This window comes from Alligator mississippiensis, chromosome 7 (genome assembly GCF_030867095.1).
Source record: "Alligator mississippiensis isolate rAllMis1 chromosome 7, rAllMis1, whole genome shotgun sequence".
In the NCBI taxonomy this organism is placed as follows: domain Eukaryota; kingdom Metazoa; phylum Chordata; order Crocodylia; family Alligatoridae; genus Alligator; species Alligator mississippiensis.
This window is the reverse complement of record NC_081830.1, coordinates 45,645,652-45,660,929: the sequence shown is the minus strand read 5'-3', so window position 1 is coordinate 45,660,929 and position 15,278 is coordinate 45,645,652. Positions and strand designations below refer to the sequence as shown.

General features: G+C 42.1%; 1 protein-coding gene across 6 annotated transcripts in view; it reads left to right on the top strand.

Annotated features, from left to right (window-relative positions):
- The window catches only part of NMNAT3 (nicotinamide nucleotide adenylyltransferase 3), a 72,618-nt gene extending 57,539 nt beyond the window's left edge, over positions 1-15,079 (top strand). For all 6 annotated transcript variants that reach the window (XM_019478720.2, XM_059730927.1, XM_014602905.3 and 3 more), the window contains 2 exons: positions 3,109-3,218; positions 13,523-15,079. In XM_019478720.2, coding sequence (XP_019334265.1) covers positions 3,109-3,218; positions 13,523-13,932 — 520 coding nt within the window. In that variant the 3' untranslated portion in view covers positions 13,933-15,079. The remainder of the gene's footprint in view (positions 1-3,108; positions 3,219-13,522) is intronic.
- Positions 15,080-15,278: the final 199 nt, after the last annotated feature.

The following is a 15,278-nucleotide window of genomic DNA, read 5'->3' as shown; positions in this document are numbered from 1 at the left end:
TGAATGCCCAGCAGGCTCAGAAGCAGGCAGCTGTGAGCCCTGCTGCACTTCTGTTTGCTCTCAGTATGCCACATAACATACTGTAGCAGCAGAGGCACAAACAAAGCAATAGAGACACCTGGCCAGCAGCCAGAACATCACACTGAAGGACCAGGCCTCTTTTCTTCCTGGCACACACTTTTTACACATACTCTGCACTGCATTTTTCCAGCATTTTTTTATTTTTGCTCCTGGGAAATCCCAGTAGCAATTTTGACACTGCACTGCAAATTACCAGCGTGGTACACGTTTTAACATTCAATGCTTGCAGTTTGTGGTGCCATAAACCACACATGCCTTTGTGTGTGGATGTGGCCCATGAGTCAGGGGACAAGCATGACTTATTTGGATAATTAGTTAATTATATCTGACTATTAGTCTGTGCTCGTGAACACACTGAACTACATTCACCCCTTATATGACTCAGTGTTGTCTGGAGTACAGGTCTACCACAATTTAATTTAGGACAGTGAAATCAGCTTTATAGTGAAAGATGATCAAGAGAAGCCACAACAAGTTGTCCTGGTAATTACAGGAAACATATTTTCCCTTCTTGGAGGTTGAATACATAATAATCCTGTCTAGTTATCCAACCATATACCATAGTGTGTGTACATTTTTATTTACCTAGTGTTAGGCATAAGAATCTTGAGAAATTATCAGATTATAATCTATGTTGTTTTCTAAATGAAAAACTAAGAGCATTTAAATGTTCTGTACAGACACAGTATTTTGTAATACACAAGCCCTATGGGGGCCTGCAAAGAAATCTTATTGTGGAAGCAAAACCCAAGAAGCACTATGTTATAGATTTATACTGTGGATTGACACCTGCCTGACAAGCTATGTTGCCACACTTTATAGAAAAGTGGATTGATTTTTAAGTGTATTGTAAAATACCAACAGAACTTATTAGAAATGTACTTGTAAAATTTCCAGGGTTTTATTTTGAGCCACAAAATTCCGCACATTAACAATCAAAGTGAAAACAGTCCTCAGTTCCTTATGCAATATACAGAGGTTTCAGAGTTCACCAAGAATGTATATCTGCCTAATCAACAAACCATTTGAAGCTCTGCAAGTGCTTTACTTATTTTCTGTGAATATTTTCTCATTGGTGCACTGAGATCAGATTGTCACTGGTAGTTGTTGCCATGTTCACAGCTATAATGTGGTAGCAGTACTTGTGCTAGAGGGAGGTCTAAAACCAAGGGTTAGGGAACAGAGAAAGAAATAAGGGAAAGGAGGCAAAAACTACAGCTAGAGTGATAAAAGACTCTAAACAATGAAGGCAGTTCCCTACCTCCCACCAGAAATGTTCTATCTGCGGCTTTATTAAAATGTTGTGAATGGCAAAAACTACTTTTGGCACGTCAGACAATTGGGGAGGGGGAGAGAGTTAATTGAAAGCTAAGAGGCCAAAGGAAAGCTCTGTGACCCAGCTGTCTATGCCCTTATCTTCTCTATAATCATTGGGTATCTATACATGTGCTCTGGGGTGGAGGAGACGGTGCTTTAATTAGAAAGGCTCTATGAACCACTCTGATTAAAGTGCTTGTTCAACAAACTTTAGTTCAACTGTCCCACCACCATTTTGAAGTGGGGGCAGGGATGCTGATACATGTGACTCTGCAAGGACTTTAATTAAATTAAAGCACCCTCCCTGCCCCCGAGCATGTGTATAGGTTCCCAATGATTACAGAGATATCCCAATGATTACATAAGATAAGGGCATGGACATCTGGGTCACAGAGCTTCCTTTGGCTCCCCAGCTTTCAACTAACACAGTCCCTCTCCCCAGTTGTCTGATGTGCTAAAAGTAGTTTTTGCCATTCACAACATTTCAATGTTCAATGAGCTGTAGTTCAAGCACCCCTGCAGCCATTTTGAAGTGCAGGGATGCTGAATAGATGTCACACGAAGGCTGCTAGATTGTGTTAAGTACCACACTCCAGCCGACTCAATTAATTGAGCCTGCTCTGACATGCTAATTAGCACACATTGGAGCAGACTTCTGGCACATATATAGGTGCACATTAAGGCTTTCCCCATCCAACAGGGAAACAAAAGAGGTCTCTGTATAGCATCAACAACTAAGTTTTACTTGATGAGTAATCTGCCTTCTCAGCCAACTGTCTAAGACACTATCCCTCCTGTTTGGGAAAGCACTGGGGATGTAGTGGAGAAGAGGATACTGACTGGCAAAGATATTAGGGAACAGAGGTCTACAGCTCTATAAAAGCAATTTTTGGTGCAAACTCACTGTGAGTATGTCAGATTTAAGTCAGTGCATTTGGACTTGGATTACTACTACTGAGGATAATCCAGTTGCAGGGAGACTGGTAGCAGGAAGCACATAACCATGAAGGCCTGTTGCCAGGAACCATGGAGGGAGCCAAGGGAGGACGACTGGTGAAGCAGTGATGGAGACTGGAAGTTACTGGTGAATGCTGGCACCTATGATGGTCTATCTAGATGCAGTAAAATCTGAAAAGTATCAATGTCTGAAATCTGAAGAGAATTGTGTACTTGGACTTTATCTGGACTGTGGTCCCTTAAGTAAAGGAAAGGCAAAAGCAGACTTTTGGAGAGTAAACTTTGGAGACATCTCGTTTCCAAGACTGAATATTTTAAAAAACACATTATTGAAATGTCTGGGTCCTCTGAGAAGTTATATTTAATCCAGAAAGTAAATGCAACGATTAAAGCATGAAATAGATTTTAATCCTGCTTTTAGTAAATCTCAAGTGATGCTTTAAAATATAGAGTGCTACTAGCACCAACACAACTAATAAAGAGGCTTTTTCAAAGGTAATTTACAAATGATATGCCAGTGCACAAAGTGTTTGTGACTTGGCAAGAGTGTTAACTGTTGCTGATAGTAATCTTATAGAGGGTAGAGCATGAATATGGTGAATTCTTAACATGGCTTATTAAATCCAAAGTGCATAAAAGCAGATTGTTTTCTCGAAGCCAAATGCACTAGATAATCACTTTGTATATCTCTAAAAGGATTACTTTACAGAGAAGCCTTTTTTATTTATTTATTTATTTATTTATTTTACACAGGTACCATTACAATGAATCCCTTGGGCCGCTTGATTTCAGGAAGGGACTCATGAGAAACAATAGCCGTGTACAAAGAGCTACTGCTGATTCCCTTTCTTTGCAGCACACAGGTTTGTTCATTATTGTAAACAGTGCTCCTTGTTGGGTAGTGTAGACACTTTACCATTACCAGACTAACCTAATTGGGATTGGAAGGTTGAACAGAGGAGCAATATTTTGATGGGTAGAGTTATCTGCTAGAAAAACTAGCCAGATTGCTAGTAGTACTGCAGCTGCAACTTGGATTAAAGTGACTGGCACTGAAATAAAATGTGATTCCCCTTTGGGCTGGCTTTATACATTCTTGGTTTGTAATTTCTGATTAGCCTTTATGAAATAAATGTCCCTCAAAGCTATACCCAAAGCATAAGTTACTTTCTTGTTAACTGTGCCAGGTAAGGATGAGAATACAAAGAATGGTTTAAAACAGTGACGAATATAAAAATGACTTCTAGTTGTTCAGTGTTAATAGGCAAGAGAGGTTCAGAAAGTGGTACTCCTGTAATAGATTAAACATATGACCATTAATAGAGGATTAGTATTTTCCAACTGAGAGTGTAATAACATTGACATTAAGAACAAAAGAAATATTGTAGGCATATTGGAATATCCTATACTTGCAGATTTTCTATTTCATGATTATACTCCCTAATGGCATGGTTTGTTGGCATACTACCAAATTTGATAGGATTTTTTCCCCTTCCCAAAACACTGTAATCTCCCCTCCCTTGCATTAAATTTTCTCATAGTTGCATAGGAATTTTAATACTTCTCACCTCCAAAAGGTGGTGCCCTACAGGGTTGAGTTAAATTTTGTACATTACACAGAAAAAAAGTCACGATGTATCTACCTCTTGAGCTATGTACTAAATTTGCATCCTTCTCAGTTTGTGTAGCATAGTTAAATGAACTCATCATTCCTATTTTAGAATTGAATAAATATTTGGCTCTTCCAGATGACATTTCATGCTTCCAAGAGCTCCCTGAGATGCTTCCCAGAGCTCCCTGATATACTTTATCTAACTTTAAATTTGAATCATTTTTACTTACTCAGATAGCCATTAACTCCACATGGCAAGATTCACAACTTCCTGGTTATCACTTCCATCCCTTGACAATACTTTTCTTACCTAGCCCGTGGGGCTTTAATTTTCCATTGTATAGGAACATCTTTTGGCAGCCATTTTCCATATTTGAAGTTATCTTGTTTTTAATCACCACTCCATGAAGTGTTTCATTTTTGACAAACTTCAACATGCCAGACTCTCTTCTGCAGCCAAACTCTTCTTGGTTCAGCACAGTAGGGCTGCTTTCTTAACACAGCCACAAATGAAGTTCAGAGTTTTGGGGCTTTCTCAAATCTATGCCAGTTGGCAACCCTCCCGAAGGAACCATCTCATGGCTGAGGATAGTGAAAGCAAGGTCTTGTCTGGTCACTCATTTTCTCTGCCCCTTACACTATGTTGTGGCTGGGGATTTGGTACGGATTGTATACTTCCTGAGTAGATGTGGGCAGTTTCTACTTGTTTTGTGCCATAAAAATGGTACAAGGGGAATGGAACATAATGGGACCCTTGACCATTGCTACTACAACACCAACATTTTTTAACAGATACCAGCATAGAATAAAGAATCATGGCAATATCTCAGTAACCCTCAGAAAAGCACTATTGGGAAATGCTGAATTTTTAGGGCAAGCCATTGTAAGCATAGAAAAAGTCCAGGTAGCAGAAAAATCTGTTCAATTTGGACATTTTTACCACCTTTCAAAAAAACAAAAACAAGGATCAGTAATCAGGATAGTTGGTAAAATATAATGTTAAGTATAACTCCTATATTTAATTTTATATAGTGCAAAAATAAAAAAGCAAATTCTATAAAATAATGTTTTTTTCTGCAAAATGTATACAAAGTAAAACCTAGGTTTTTTGTACCACTTTAGTTACCATAATTAGGTTCCACATTAGTCACCTCCTTACCTGATATGACTGGCCCCTGTTGTTTGCAATATACAAGCACAGCCATTTAGATTTTAGGCCAAATGGCTGCAATTTTATTAATTGTTCTTCATCCTGGCAGTAGCGAAAAGAAGAAAAGCTTCCCTTTAGATTCTGCATTCCCCTTTTCAGTGTTCAAATCCTGTGCATCACAGTCCCTCAGCTTACCAGCTAGCTAAAACCTAGCTGAGCGTGTATTATTCTTTCAGAGCGTGTATTATTCTCAAGGCCTGTTATAGCTTGTGACCCATAGTAGCCTGGGAAAACCCTGATGGTCTTACAGTTCTTCCACAGCCAAATCCAATCTCTTGGTCAGAGGTTTTTTTGATGTCAAAATTTGATTATGATGTACAGAGAAGTTGATATATTCAGTGCAGTAATACTCTAACAGCTCTAGCTTTCTCTAAATTGTTTGCTTTAAAATGACTTCCACATTATTTACAGTATCTGATGTCACTTTACTACTCCCCTCAATCACTCATGTGATGTTTTAATGGGGTTTTGCAATCCTGCTGCAGTCACTGAATTTAGTTTTGCACATGGTATTTCTTTTCCTATGGATAGGAGACACTTGTGCTTTGTTTCATTTGAAATTGAATTCCTGTATTTCAAGTTTCTGTGTTGCCTTACATGAATATCTTTGTTGTCACTTTTCAAATGCTTTTACCTGGCTTAGTCTAGCAGCAGCCTCTCTTAATTAGACCTTCCTGGTTCCTAAATCTAGATACCTTCTTTGTATTAATGGTTGTTTCTCCCTCTCCTTCTTCCCAGAATGACATTGCAGAATATTGCAGTTCATTTCTGTCTACCATTATTGACTCAGACTCACCAATCAAACATTTACCAGTATTTTTCCCATCTTGCTTTTGGTTTAGAGACATGGCGAGAAATAAAAACTGTTGTACTCATCAAAAACTGGAGCAGTAGCGTGAAGATTTTGGCTTTAGATCTGTTATCAATTTTGGACACTGTAGGTCATTATTTAGCAGGGCGCCCTAGAAAAGTCCAAAGACATTTTTTTTCTTGATTGTCTTTAGGCAGAACAACTGTGTTGGTTTTAGTGGCAGGCTTTCTGTAAAACCTGTGATTTGTTAATAAATTTGGACTCTAGTCCAGGGTATGCTTCCTCTTTTTAAAAATGCCTTAGCTATTTGGATTTTTCATTTCTCATGATGGATTATGTGTTGTCTGGAGCTTGAACTTGTGGTAAACTTGGTTGTTTAAAGCAATCTGTCAAAGTACATTGGAAGTACATTCAAAGTAAGATAGCCATCTAAAGCTATAAAAGGTCTCCTGCTGTTATATTATATCTAATAAAGCCTGGGACACAGTAAAATTTCTGCCTTATTTTTCTTTTTAAGAAAAGTGATCAGCAATGTTTTAAAGAGAAAAATGTTGCTGCTTTAGAATGACTAGCACAATAGGATATCCATAAAATTTATTAAATATGCTATTAAAATGATATGCAACAGTTGCCCCTTTCTGACCTAAGCAATTAAAGAAAATTTGGGATCCTGGCAGTTGGTTCAATTAGAAGCGCATGATAGAGCCAGACGTTTTTCTCAAGTAGCCCTGTCTTTACAGTGAATGTAAAAAGTCCTATTTACCTGAAAATTGGAGGATTCGCACAAGTGATTTTTTTTTGCTTGCAGGTCCGAGCCTGAGCCTAGGGATAGAAATTACACATAAACCAGTATAACTAGTCAGAAACCAGTTCAAATCTAATCTAAAATGAGTTCAGTGCACATGAACCACTTTCAAAATAGTTAAAACAGATTTAAGATAAATCAGCGTGGGTATAGTGTCAGACTTAACTGATTTAGGTTAAATTGATTTACTGAACTTCTATCCCAGATCCCCTCCAGATTCAAGTTAACTCACAGTCACCTAGTATACCAGGATGCTTTGTACCTCCCCTGCAAACTCCGCCTCGCACGGTAACGGAGATAGCCTTGATCCGAGCTGTCTGCTCCAGCTGAGCAAGAAGGCATGCTCTAGTGCCTCCTGGCTTCTGTCCTGGGCTACTGCAGGCATTCGGCTACATTTCTTGACTCAAAAGTGAATGTCTGTTCACTTGCTTATTGGGTCAGTCTACGCAGTTTAGACTAACCTGCAATGGAATTGATTCCGCCTTGGGCTTTTTGACTGTCTGTACTTAGCCTGACAGTCACAACTGAGTCTCCAAAGCATGCCCTAGGTTTTTTCCTCAGACCTGCTCTGTTTTCTGCTTCTTTTGTTTGCATCTTTGTAGGGTTTCTCACTGCTTCGCCTTCGCATACAGAGATACACTGCTCTAAATCCAGCAATTCCACTGTCCTTCAGTTTCAGGTTACAGCAGGACTTCCCCTTGAGCCACATGTCTAGCTACTACTCCAATCATGCATGCTGCTTTGAGCTTGGTAGAAGTCCCTATTGCTCTATAAAGGAGTTCAATTGATTTTTACATTTATCCTGAATGACAAAGTTGCAATACCATCAGGGTCAAGGATGTTTAACCCAACTCATAAAAACTTCCCCTGCCTTCATGCCATCCGTCATCCTGACAGAATCTGAAATAGTGACACCCTAAAAAAAAACCTATCAGACAGAAAAGCAAGCATTTAACACATTACAAATGATACGTTCTTAATTGTTTACATAGTGCCTGTCAAAGTATTTGCCTATCAGCTGCCAGGTTTCCTCTGAGGAAGGCCTGTCTCTGAAATCTGTTGTCTGAAGTGGACCCTGCCTATTTGGATCTATTATGGAAATAATTCATTTTAACCTTAGCTTCTGCAGCCTATTCTCGGTTTTTGGGAACAGCCCAAATAAAATTCTGTCCACTGACACCTGTTCTGAGGCCCCTTATGGATACTGTTATGAACGACCTGGTCAGAAACGTAGGAATTTTAAAATTATATTTATAAATGGCAGGAGTTTGTCCTTCTTGCAAACTGGTTTTGATTAGCTGGAGCACATTGAGACATGGGTCCAAGTCCTAAAGAAACAGGCAGCAGTACTGCCAAGCATTCTCCTTTTGAGTGCTTGTGGGGATGGAGGGAGAGGGGCAGAAGATGTGTTTGTGGGATCCAGCATCAGATCCAATCATGCCTTATTTCCAGTGCAGGGGGAACCTAGGATCATTATCCCAGGCTCCTCCTGCACTTGCAAATAGCAGATTCCCATGGCTGCGAATCCCGCAACTAAGGAGGCTCGGAGCTAGGGGTGCACCAATAAACAATTTTTAAGGAGGCTTATCGGCCAGTACCGATTCGATTAATGATATGCAGCCCAGCAGCTTGAAGAGCAGTGTCCAGCTGATAAGTCTGTTGTGGTGGAAGGGGAGGGAAGAGGCGTGGGGGCAGGGGCAGATAGTCCCTTGCGGTGAAGGAGGGAGTTGGGGTGGGGTAGGTGCTGCCCAGCTGGGGAGGGCCAGGGCACCCAACAGAGATGTGACTCATTCAGCGGGAATGGGGGGGCAGCTCCCGCTGCTGCGCACACACCAGGAAGGCATGGGGGGGGCGTGTGCCTGCCGGTCTGGGTGGGGGATCTGCGGGCAGGGGCTGGGCCAGGCTGTGCATGGGGCAGGCAGAGGTGGCACTGGCAGGGGGACTCTGGGTGGGTGTGGGGGGGCCGGGGCTGCAACTGTTGGCTACAAATGTCCAACTCGGATCCTTAAAATTCTAGTTTATTAGGCAGATTGAAACACTGTAATCATAAACCTTGGGGCTGGTCCCCACACACACACACGCACACACAGTAGCAGGCTACAGAGTCAGGTATACCTATCCTACAAGCGCTGGAGTCTGCCGTCGATGGCCAGTCGAGGCTTCTTTCAGCGTGGTGTTATGCTCCAGAAGGGGGTTGCCAGCTGGTCCTTCTGGCTGGACAGGTCTGGTCGAGTTGGAGATCGAGATCAAGAGGGCGCCACTGAGGGTCACTTTTCACTGCCTTTTATCTGTCCCTGGCAGACTTTGGTGACTCCCCAGGTTTCAGGTTTGCCCAATCCAGGGGTCATTGACCCTCGTGGGACTTCCCCTCCCCCCCCCCCCCAGTGGCTACTGGACGGCATCTGTCAGCTCCAGGGGTCGTCCGCACGTACGTGCAGGTTTGGGAGTCCATTGATGAATTTTGAATAGGGCTCTGGGAGCAGCCGATCTGGAGATATTCAGCCCAAAAGTTGGTCCCCGGCATTGATTAACTCAGGCCAGGGCTTCTAGCCCTTGATCAGTGAGGTTTAGAGATTTCCCGGTTGTTACATTGTGTTCTATTGAGTTCTTCCCTTGGCTGATCTGCAGCTTTCCAGGTGTTAATTGCTGCCTGCTGCTACTGTGTTACACATTCAATCACTGATTCACTCACTCTTTCAGGGGCCAGCCTGATACAAGGAAGGGCAGTTTGATTCCTACCCTTGTTAACATTGTTACAATGTATAACTTACTAAAACACATTTAGTTGAAAGTTGAAAGGTGAGGAGTATAAAATATAAGCTACAAATGCCATGGCACACAAATAGATAAAAATACCAAACTACAAAGGGAGATACAAAATGCACGCATACAAATTTTAAAACACAATTCCTTAAAGTGAAAGAGAGAGGAAGGAAGAAAAGGTAGAAAAAGAGAAACATATCCAAAGAGGGGAGAGCAAATGCAGGCAAGAGGAAAAGGGGGCTTTCTGCTACACAACCACCCCAAATTCATCGTAGTCCCCCTAACCCTCCCTCCCCCCCAGCACCGCCGCCCACCTCAAGCACACCTGAACCAGCCCTTGCCGGGAAGAGCCCAGCACAGCCTGCCTCACCCCACATAGATCCAGCGGCACACACCCCACGTCTTTCCACGGTGCGCACATCGGCAGAAGCCATGCTTCCATCTCCGCACCCCCCAAATGGTCCACGGCTCTGTCCCATGCCCTGCCCTGTCCCAGCTGTGCATCCCGTGCCCCATGCCCTGCCTCACCACAGGGGCCTTGGTCTGCACCCCCCATGCCCCTTCCCTCCCCACACCCCTTCTCCCATAACAGACTTACCAGCTGGATGCAGCTCTCCAAGCTGCGGAGCTGTGTTCCTCTCCATCTATGTGTTGCATTGTAGCTGCACACATGGACAGGGCATTTATCAGCCACATTATCAGCCACATCAGGCAAAAAAAGCCTATTTCCGATCCAGTCAATTTTCTTTATATCAGTGCCAATCTGATATCGGACCAATGTATTGGTGCACTTCTACTAACAGCCATGGCTACGCAAGGGGCACTCCCCAGTTGCAAGATTTATCAACTTTGGTGCTTGCAGCCATGGAAAAACATGGGGTGCTGCTGTGGCTGCAAGCCCCATCATCTGCAGGACTCACTGCCACAGCAGCGTGTAATGCACCCCAGGAGCTGAGAACCCGGTCAGCTGATGGAGTTCCCAGCCACACTTTCAGTTAATGGCGTGATAAGAACAAGTCACAATGTTATTCTCACATTTCTGTGTACATGGGGCCTCAGAGAACCGAAGTTGTAGGTCTCTCAGATTCAGCAACAAAATCAGTGAATACTTTTGATCTTAATGTCTGTGTCTACTAACCGAAGTATATACATAGTACAATTTTTCAAGCAGCAGGCTACATAACTCCTAGTCACTGACACGCCAGTCTACCACATCATCGCTGGACTGAATAACATGGATTATAACATCCAACGTTCATTCACTTGTAACTCTCCCAATGTCATATACACCATCATCAGTTCACAGTACCCCTCTGTTGTATACATTGGACAGATGAGGTCATTGGTGATACATAGGGGGTGCACATAGGTGCACGTATACTCCCTGAGCGTGGCGGTGCACCCCCTATGAAACGGTGCCGCTGACACTGCCGGCGGCACCTTCAGGCAGTTGCTGCTCCCCCCCCCTTCCTCTGCTGCCAACTGCACAGTGGCCACCTGTGGGAGCTCCCCAGTTGCTGCCACCACGCTCCTGCCATCAACAGCACCACTGCTGCCTGCAGGAGCTCGCTGTGCCCCACCCCCTGGCCTCTGGATTCATGGATGGGGTGATCCCTATGTGAAAGAATGAATGAACAGTGATCTGACAGCTGCAGGCCTGTGGCAGAACATTTTTAACCTCCTTGGACACTCGGTCACTGACCTGAGGGTGACTGTTCTTAGGCAGCAAACCTTTAAAAACTGACTTGAATGGGAAATTGTGGAACAAAAAACACAAACCAGTCTGTGGAAGATAAGTAAGGTTTAAACAGAGACTGTAGATTCTTATTCCATTACCTAGATTAGCTTTTGTAACTCCTTTGTTCCTATGGATTTATTGCTTGATTGTTTGCCTCTTCCAGTACTGCCCCCCACTTCACTTTCTCCCCCTCCGTTCTACCTTTTGTATTCAAATTTCTTTCTCCTTATACACTGCTTCATGCATGTCCTTTCACAGCATCTGATGAAGTGAGCTTCAGTCCACGAACTCTTGTGCTATATACTTTTGTTAGTCTATAAACAGGGGTGTCAGGGTCACCATGTAGAGGGTGCATGCAGGTACACATGCACCCCCTGAGCATGGCGGTGGACCCCCTACAGAAATGTGCTGCTTACACGGTCGGCGGCACCTGTGAGCAGTCACCACTAACCAGCCTGCCACCGACACCGCTGGCCACTGGGAGCTACCCCACTTACCACCGCTGCGCTTCTGCCGCTGTGCCCTCCCCCAGCCGCCATTCATGAGAGATGTCAAACTCACCTGGTTCCATGGGCCATATGAGTGGATTGGGGCTGGTCTATGGGCTGAATCAGGCCCACAGACCCCTGTTCCTTCTCCCCTGCATGCTGAATCCAGTGCTGTAGGAACTGTGCTGCATGTGGTGCTCACTCTGGCCAGTCCAGGATATGTGCCTCTCCCTTGGGGTAGTCCAGGACTGTGTCACATGTGGAGCAAGGGGAAGGGGCACTGTACCACCAGACTGGCTGGAATCAGGCTGGGTATAGTGTGCTGGGACTGGTTCAGTGCACATCATGCAGCACGTGGGTGAATTCAGACCTAGGGCAGTACTGGGGGCCAGATGAAGGGGCTCTGAAAATGGATCTTTGACACCTCTGGTCTATAAGTTGCAAATTTACCCTGCTTTCTACTTGACTTCTGATTAACATAGCTAACTATCTCTCCAACATGGAATATCCCAAGAGTAAATGAAGAATTCTGCAGTCAGGGAAGGATTTTAAATATACTTTGTGACCCACACATTTCACAATCAGGAGAAACTACTATGTGATCATGTAATTAAATCAATGCATGTGCCCAAGGGGGCTGAATTAAATAGCACAAGCTGCCATGCTTTCAATGCCCTGATAACACCTTCTGTCATGTTAACTCAGGAATTTCCTGATTTTTGAGTGCTTAACTTTGCAACCTTAATAGTGTTCTTTTAATAACTTTTTTGCATGCATTTCTTATACAAACTAGGCACAACACAGTACTTAGAACTTCCTCATTTATTATTATTATTTTTGTTGTTATTACTGGTTTATATAATTATAAAGCAAAAGGAGGAACACTCACATTGCTGTAATTCTAATTTATTCTTTACTGACCTTTTCTTACCTAGTAATTGTATGAGCAAGGGCACATTATTCCCCTGCCCACTGTATGGGTGGATGCATCTCTGTACAATATTTTTCCATTATATTTTACTGATTTTGAAAGTGTTTATTATGATTAGCATCTCTCAGTCTCAAGTCTGGGCCTTTATTTATGAAGCAATTCTGAGATGGAAGATTTGATTCAAGTTGTTACTGCAGCATCAGTTTTAATTGATCTGGAAAAAATATGATTACCTTCTCCTCCCTCAACATGTCAGAAATCTGATGTAGTGGGGATGTAAATGGTGTTCCAAATCAAATATATTACTGCACTGATATATTTGCTAAGAATGACAATGGCAGCTGGGTACATCCTACCTGCTCCTTCACAAGTAAAGGCAAGTTTTCCTATTAACTTCAGTACAAAAAAAAAATCAATCCCATATTGAGCAGGGAATGGATATCATTGGGGAAATGCTAGTTTCTTAAAGTTTTTTCTACACAACCTAGTACCTTGTGAGCCAAAAACAGGCCTTTAAATATGTCTTGATAGTTTTCTACCTTGAATTACTATAGGTGGAGGTAAAGTAGATGGAGATAAAGTTGCTCCACTGAGTTTGTCTTACCTTGAGATATGAATTAAGATTATACAGTGGGCAATGCACTGTATACTCTGTGTAAATTCTAAGCAGGATATTTCTCATAATTTTTCACAAGCTTGGGTAAAATAGTAGAAATTAGCATATTTGATCCAACTTTTTTTTTTTTTAAAGATTTTAGTTAATCTTTAAGAATAACTTTCCTAAAAGCCTCATTTATGCTTGTTTTCAGTTCTACCACAGTTAAAGCTGCTTTGTGGAGCTGATATTTTGAAGACATTTAAGACACCCAATCTCTGGAAGGAGGAACATATTAAAGAAATAGTAGAAAAGTTTGGTCTGGTTTGCATTAGCCGTGCTGGCTGTGATCCGATGCAGTACATCAATGAATTGGAGCTTTTAAGGAGATTCGAGCATAACATCCACCTGGTCAGAGAATGGATTCAGAATGAAATCAGTGCCACACAGATACGACTTGCATTATGCAAAGGATTAAGTGTGAAGTATCTCATTCCAGACTCTGTAATTTCATATATTAAACACCATAATATCTACACAGAAGAGAGTGGGCAGAAAAATGAAGGGGACTTGCTTCAGCCTCTTAAACAGCACAATGTGACAGTCAGCACTCTAAAAGATTGACGTCTGTTCTGTCAACAGGAAAGAAGATGCCAAAGGATTCATTCTTTGCATGTGCAAAGCTAGTTATGGGGAACTGTTGTATTGTGACTGTTGCATTTCTTGAAAGCTTACAATTTTATACAGAAAAAGTTCAAATTAGAGAAGTTGTTTTGGATCCATGCTTTTCTAAGGTGTTAGGTACTGTGGGCCATAGTAGTTTTAAGATCTTCAGTTAAGTTAATTCATTAAAGAACAAGATAATGGTCACTTTATTTGTGTTTTCAAAATAAGTATTAAAATCTCCAGTAACGGCAAGGGTTTGCTGTGCTGACTAAAATGGCTTCAGTGGCTGTGTTTAGTACTTTCTTCTATGGCAGTCCTCTCATGCCAGGGACTGCTCAAATGTGAAAGTGTCTCAGCTGTTCCCAGCAGTGAGACTGAAATTAGTCATATTTTTCAATGAACTGTGCTAAAAATATATATGTTATCACAACATTTCTACTTCCTAGGATCCTATGTGACTTCATTAACTAGTACTGCCGAAAATATGTATGTGGGTTGGCAGACTTGGAAAGAGATCAGAAATAAAGGCCAGGTTCAGGCAAGCAATTAATTCAAGTCCTGTGCATAAAATATTTAAGGGGAGTTTTCTGTAATCCATTAGATCAGTCTGCATTAGTTTGGTCGTCTGATATAACTTACAGCAGCCAGTTGATAGGTCCGTCAGGAATCATGGGATACAGGCAAGTCCCCTACGATAGCAGAAGGGAGAGTGATTGTGAATGTCTGTCTAGACACCTGCCTATTCCTTCTGTTCTTGCTCATTTTCCTTCCTACTGGGTTTTCCTGCAGAGATCTCTCAAAGCTGCTCAAGCCTCATAATGCCAGCCAAGGTTTTGAAAGGTGGTTGTATTAGTAATGAATGGAAGTGGTAAAATTTGTCTGCCACTTTGTCTACTAGTTTCCTAAACATAGACTGAGTTGGAAAGACTCTCAAATGCGTGTGTCAAGTAAGAAGTTGTTCAAAGGACTGTTTGTGCTATTTTTGTCATGCAGTTCATTTTTTACAATGAGATTGTACCGTGCTTTGGCTTTTAAAATACATCCTTCATTCTATTTTCTATGCATCACTCAGAAATTACAATAAAAGAGGATGTTTCTGAAGATCCATATTAGTTCAGCTGTATTCATGCCTGAGGAGGGATTGCCTAACTCAGCAGTATCCTTTGGGTTACTAGATAGCTCAAATGGAAAAGAATATGGTTTTTATGTCTAAAACAAAAGATTACTGCATACTATGACTGTATGCAACTCAGATGGTACTGTTCACATGAGAGAATAGCTAAGAAGCTTATTTTGTACCTGTC